The following is a 7108-nucleotide window of genomic DNA, read 5'->3' on the forward strand; positions in this document are numbered from 1 at the left end:
AAAGCCTTCTATCATTAATTACCAATCAATGATTACGTAATGTTAATTTTTTTCTTTTGTGTTCTTAATACCATATCGAGGTGTACACTTTAAATACCATAACATACTATCAGTGAGAAACAAATTATTTAACTACCTGTTATCGAAATGGACGTCAAAACATTATGTGTAGTCATCATCATCATAAGGCCATCAGTCCTAGGACTGGTTGGGCAAGTACCTTCACACTTTACTATCCTGAGCTAATAGTAGTGTAGTAATAATGAGGTGTTGATATTTGCATAATCAACACAACACAACCACCATTTTTTACATTCTCCGTCGATGTAGTTGCTTAGTTTTTATCGCAATTTCTTTGTATGTTGTTAATTGACGCCCAGGGCCGGCTTTGGATTACAACACCTACTGGTTTTCATAGGTCCCTTTACTCACCGTCCAATTTGAAATAGTTAATACCCTCCAATGCTTGTTACGTATTTTAGAAATACCCTATATTTCACCTTATAAGGACATCCCACGTATTTTTGGAAATTCTGATGAATAATACCCACCCTTCCTATTTAAATATGTTCCTCGACAAATGCAATAATTAAAATATTTATTGTATCTAATTTCAATATTTTTGTGGCCTTCTTTTTACATCATAGTAATACTTGAAGATGAATTATTTTCAAGATTAATAAACCGTGGTCAGAAGGATTGTTGTCCCTATGTTTTTCCTAAATTGAGGTAGACATTTTAAGGGCGATGAAGGTGTGAAGATGGACCTTTTTAATAGCGTGGGAATATAATTCTACAAACCATGGTCTATTAACAAGGAAACCAATTCATCTTCAATAGATGACGACCATGAAAACAATTATCACATTAATATTTAAAAATACAGGCATCGCCAACCAGTGGGTTAGGAGTGGAGGGAAAAAGATGGTTAGAGTATTGAGCAACAGATGACTTGACAATAAAATTTTACCTAGTCTGTAGGGATTACAACTGCCCCCACCCCCCAGTTAAATATTATACGAAGCATGAAACTCAAAATTTCTTATAAAATGTTTATTAAAAGCAGTACTTTGCATGTTTATAATTAAATACAATTTCTTAAATATCTAAATAAAACTAAATTATAGATTCAAATTCACATTTGGGCTCTAACTACGACATTAAATCAATACACAATGTTACAACAAAATATCAATACGGTTGTGAATAATGTCAATCTGACGGAGAAATATTCTGAGCAGCAGCTACAAGGGTGTCATGAATCTCTTTTGTAAATGAAATTTGCGAGTTAACAGTTAACAAATACTGTGGATAAGTCAATGTATTGTCTGGAATTCCTAAATTTTCACTACGAGTGGGAGCAACTGGTAAATGTAAATATTTACCCGCACTATCGCCTTGACTTAAGCATTTAATGGATGTTTTCTATAAAAAAATATATTTATTAGTATATGTGTGCCATGATTACAAGTTGTATCGACTGGTAAAAAAGAAAAACGCAAAAATGCTTGATAAAAGCAGTTAAATATTCATTACTTCATTATGATAATGGTACTAGCATGAGTTAAAAACTTTTATTTAGTTATATGGGATCCAAAGAGTGGGGTAAAAAAGTAAATTAACACAAAATCATTTATTATGAATTATAAATAATTGCAAATAAAAATAAGAGTAGACCGTTTCAAGGGAATACTTCATAATCATGCAGCTATTGTTTATACTAAATAAGTAGTATTGCCTTTACTCTTGATAATGACTACTTATTTGAAACAATTGTTGTGATTATGAAATATTTCGTTGAAACAGTATACTCTTTTAATTTTATTCATAAACTTGTTTCATCATAGCGCATGAATATTCGGTTTTAATCTTATAAATAAAAAACAATTTCCATTACTTAAGAGTAGACTATATACTTCAAAGTATTAATGAGGAACTAAATCAGCCCTCATTCATTATACAAACTTTGTAGATCTGGAGATCTACATGAAATATCTCATTGTAACTGAATTTTTTGCCAATCAGTGTAGTAACAAACTTACCAAATGCAATTCTATTTGATCACAAATGGAATAAAACTCTTCCAAACTTTTGTCAAAACGAGGTATTTGATTATCAAATCCTTTGCTTTAAAGTGAAAAAGACATTAGAAAGATTTGATAATTACAACAAACCCATGAAAATACTTACAGTGAGCCTATGTCAATTTGGCTATTCTGATTAAGAGTTTGAGCAGCTGATTTAATTGTATTCTATAAAAAAATTAGATATACAGAACAATAATTTAAAAGTGCTAATAGCATTTACAGAAAGAGACTCTCTTAAAGGTCCAATTAATGATTTAATTTTAGAAATGTTATCAAGTGGTTGAGGCGGCTGTTGCTGCTGTTGTTGTTGGGCAGCTTGTTGAGATTGTAGAGACATTCCTGGAACATTCATACTTTTAACAATATATCTCCTAAATACTGGAAATCAACGTATTGCACCAAAAAAACCAAACAAATTCGAATAAAACAGTTTACTTATAAGTTTAGTCAAGACAAATACAACCATAGATTAGAAATATAACCAATATGTAGTCGTGTGAATCTGGCACCCGATGTAAATAATTCACTAATTCAAACGTCACCAATAAATTGTACGTCTTTTGCGGGTTCAGAATATGTAAGTATTATAATTGTGCGTCCATCAGTTCTGTTAAAAAAAAGGAAAATTGTTTCGGGTGCAGATGGAAATTGAATATCAATTTATTCAGAAACTATTGAAGTTGTAATAATTTAATTGACGCCAATAGATTGCGTGTCATTTGTGCTTGAAGACTGAACTATTATTGCAAGTCCAGTTTATTTTCGTATTATTTATTAGTAATGATTATAAACAACACTAACCATGCACCATAGATATACACTAAATTTTTAAATGGCATTTGATTACTATGATCATATTATTATCTATGATTCACCAATGGTACACGCGTATTACTAATATCAATGAAAAATTAAGTAAGTATTGTATGTAATTATTAGTAATATTCATAAATAATATACAAATAAATTCCACTTACCATATTAGATCAGTCTTCAAGCGCAAATGACACGCAATCAACTGGTATTAATTAAATTATTATATCTTCAGTAGTTTTTCAATAAATTGACTTAATTTTCACCGGCACGCGAAACAATTCTCTCACTTTTTAACAGAACTAATGAAAGCACAATTATGATACCAACATATTTAGAACCCGCAAACATTGTACAATTTACTGGTAAAGTTTAAATCAGAAGATAAATTATATCGGGGGCCAAATCTATAGAACTTACCAATATATTACAAGTTTATAATAGATATTTCATTTTAGGACGCATTTGATGATTCCTAAGATGAGTAGATGGCGCTGATAGCACCGTCAGGAAGAAAAATGAACATTGAATGAAAGGTTGCATAAGCAAAATTGGTTTTGGTAAATAAATTAATGTAAATGACCCCTTCTTTCAAGCGAGGCAAAACGGTTGTCTATCCATAAGGAATGACGTATAAAATAAAAATTCCCAGGATAGTTGTAGCGCGAAAAGTAGTGTAAGCTTATTCATCCTAAATAACCAGGTAGATATTAAATAACAATAGAGTTAACAATGCCGGCAAATGACATTAATTGTACAAGTCTGTGTAGTTGTGAATGAGAATTATTAAAAATTGTGCCAAACTGATATTCAGTGTTTTTGAAAAAGGAAAAAGATGGAAGCACGTATTCAATGAGTAAGTATATAAAGGATTAAATTAAAAAGAAGCGATAAAGAAATGTTGCATAAACCAATTAATATTCCTGAATGAAAAATATTCAAAAATTACATTAATGTTACGTAGGTATTACAGTTGAAAAGAAAATATTAAGAACGCAACCATTTCAAAAATGATGTTAATAATTAATAGCAAATAAAAGTAAAGGTAATGTAAACAATTGCTCATATCTCTTTTATAACTGAGTGACTGACAAATAGCTACTACACGTGTGCATTTTATACAGGGAGACTACCTATTAGAATATTAAAAACTACTTCGATTTGCACTTTTGCAGACAAAATTTGGACAATAGCATAATTGGGTATCCTCTCCTCAATAATTAAAATAACAACATCTATGTAGCACCTCCGCTTTGACCAGAAGTTGACATCAACTTCATTATTTTAAATGGAACACCCTGTATATTGTGATGGTTTTAAATTCAATTTATGATTTTAGGTAGACTTTTATAATGCTTTCCTACTTCAAAAATTTACCGTTTTAGAGATATCAATTTTTTTTTTAAAATAGTAGTACAGAGCAATAGGTAGCCAAAAAGCATAGGTACCTATTTTACAGGAAGAAAGCTGGATTAACAATATTTTCAGCAAAGGTAACTGAACCCTCAAGCTTCCCTTCCATAATTTGAAAGTGGGTTAATTCCATGCAGAGTGTTGGATATTTAATGACGGATTTGGTTAATCTTAAACAATCGTAAGTCCATTTTTTCAAATAGAACACCTTGTATGCTATTTCTATAGCCTTGTACAGAATTGACTTTCGAATGGGACTATGGTTCTATAAATCCATCTCTTGTTTTCAAATTACTTACCGTTTTTTTTTTGTAAAAACTAAAATAGTTTATTTTTTTACGAAATGCTGTGAAATTATTAGCAGACATGAAAACGAATAATACAAGTTAATTGTTGCTACTCATATACCCATACTGACAGTTCAGTAATTAAATATTTTGATTCTCATTGTTAATTATTAAATATTATTCTAATAAAGAATGGAAAATGAAAATACCTATTCAAATTGAAAAAAAATTTAAGAAAACAAGGTGAACAGATACGGTAGACTAAATACAGATAACAATAGTAAAAAAAGCAAATAAACCATAAATAAAATGAATAATTAACGATCTCAGCTGATAATAATTAAATGTATTACTTTAATCGTTCGATTTGCCCCCCATCACCCTGTAAGCAATTGTTTACCCTTCCGGGAAACTCATGTGTAACAGCTCTAACCATTAAACTAATACATTAATTATTATGAGCTAATATCGTTAATTATTTAATTTTTTGTTTAGTTGTTTTTTTTTACAATTGGTACACGGAGAAAACCAAATTTTTATGACAACGCAAAAATTACTATATTCCATTGTAAATGACTGAATTTTCCATAGGAATTGTAGAATTTATTAGGTAACTTGTAGTAATCTCAATTTTGGCATGTTTTTTAAAAATTATTTCAAGTTTCTTAATTATTACAATTTAGTTTGTAATATCAACTAAATTACTTAGTAAATTTATTTCTACTGGGATTTTATTTTTACAAATTCGAGTCCAAATTGTAATTTTTATTATTTTCGCTTACGAAGCAACCGGGGCTAGTAGGATAAATTGTGAATATCGCTTTAATATTTAGATAAATTTTCCTTTTTTCATTTTTTCCGTGTATCTGTAGTTCACCGTATTACAACTAATTTCTTAAAATTCTTCGTAATTTGAACACGTATTTTCATTTTTTATTCTTAATAAAAATAATATTCAATAATAGACATTGAGAATCAAAATATATCATTACTAGACTGTCTGTATGACTATTTGACTGACACTAATTAACTTGTAATATTTGTTTTCAAGTTCTGCTCAAAATGAAGCAATTTTAGTTGCTTTCACAAAGAACATTAAGTAACTTGGAAACTTAAGAAGAGAGGTATAGGGAAACATAGTACCATTCGAAAGAGAATAAAATTCTGCATAAGACTATGAAATACATACAGGGTGTTCCATTTGAAAAACTGAACTTACGATTGTTTGAACTTAACCAAATCCGCCATTAAATATTTGACACAGTGTATGTAATTAACTCATTTTGAAAGTATGGAAGGGAAGTTTGAGGGTAAAGCTATCTTTCCTGAGAATATTGTAGCTTTTTTACTGTAAAGTAAGCATGCTTTTTTGCTATCTACTGCTCTGTGCTACTTTATTAAAAAAAAAAAAAAAATATCTCGAAAAATCATAAGTAAAATTCAAAATCGTTATGATATATAAGATGTTCTGTTTAAAATAACGAAATTGATGTTAACTTCAGGTAAAATCGGAAGTTTTACATAGGTGACGTTATTTTAACTGAGGAGAGCATACCCAATAACGGTATTGACCAATTTTTCAAAATTAAAATCGAAGTAGTTTCTTAAATATTGTAATAGGTGGTCACGGTGAGGCACCCTGTATACATCAGTTCGTAATATTACCCTCTAAACAAATACAGAAATCAACAGGTAAAGCGGCAAATGCTATACTATACCTAATAATATACAGGGTGTCTCACATGACACTCCATCTTCTATAGCGGTCTTGTTATTAGTTTGTGACAAAATTGTATCGTAAAAATGTTTTCTTCAGTTTTATTATACAGTTCCCAAGAGTATCCGTGAATCTACAGTATGTTCAGTTTTCGCTGGCAGATACCCAACGTTGTTATTATTAATGGAACATGAGTAAAATTTTCAGTCTACCATGAAGGCATAGTTAGGTCATGCATCTGTACATTTTGTATCACTATATATAGGGTTGTTCGGAAAGTCATTTCGTTTTTTGTTGTGGAAATGAAAGATAGTTTTCGTATAATAAACAAATAATTTATTAAATTATATATTGACCGTTCTGGTCCAACACCTTTTGCCATCTTTCTGGTAGTAGCATAATTCCACGCTCATAAAATTTTTGGTTTTTGCTGGCAAAAAACTGATCGAGGAGGTTTTTGATCCGATGGTCTGGAGAATATGGTGGGTGTAGCATTGTATCCCATTCAAGCTGTAAAAGCTTTTGACGAGTGACCAAACTTGTGTGACGTCTCGCGTTGTCTTGGTGAAACACTGACACACACTGACCTTTTCTGTTGAAGTGCATCATTCATTTGTCCAGCTGATGACAGTAGACTTCCGAATTAATCGTTGTGTTATCTGGTAAATGTTCAAAAAAACGATTCCTTTAAAATCCCACCAAACAGACAGCATCACCTTTTTTTGGTGAATATCGGCTTTGGAAATGGTTTGAGCCGGTTCATCTTTTTTGCTCCATGACCTCTTGCGTTT

The 7108-nt window shown here is 30.5% G+C and overlaps 1 protein-coding gene across 1 annotated transcript; it reads right to left on the reverse strand.

Moving 5' to 3' along the window:
• Positions 1-1052: 1052 nt before the first annotated feature.
• LOC112905306 (mediator of RNA polymerase II transcription subunit 29-like) lies at positions 1053-2772 on the reverse strand. The gene is made up of 4 exons (XM_025977446.1): positions 2308-2772; positions 2191-2252; positions 2043-2127; positions 1053-1425 (listed from the first exon to the last, which is right to left on the reverse strand). Exons 1-4 carry the CDS (start codon positions 2437-2439, stop codon positions 1213-1215), a joined length of 492 nt encoding a protein of 163 aa, XP_025833231.1. The 5' UTR covers positions 2440-2772; the 3' UTR covers positions 1053-1212.
• Between the last annotated feature and the right edge of the window lie 4336 nt (positions 2773-7108).

The sequence above is a fragment of the Agrilus planipennis genome, unplaced genomic scaffold (assembly GCF_000699045.2).
Source record: "Agrilus planipennis isolate EAB-ADULT unplaced genomic scaffold, Apla_2.0 scaffold27, whole genome shotgun sequence".
In the NCBI taxonomy this organism is placed as follows: Eukaryota; Metazoa; Arthropoda; class Insecta; order Coleoptera; family Buprestidae; genus Agrilus; species Agrilus planipennis.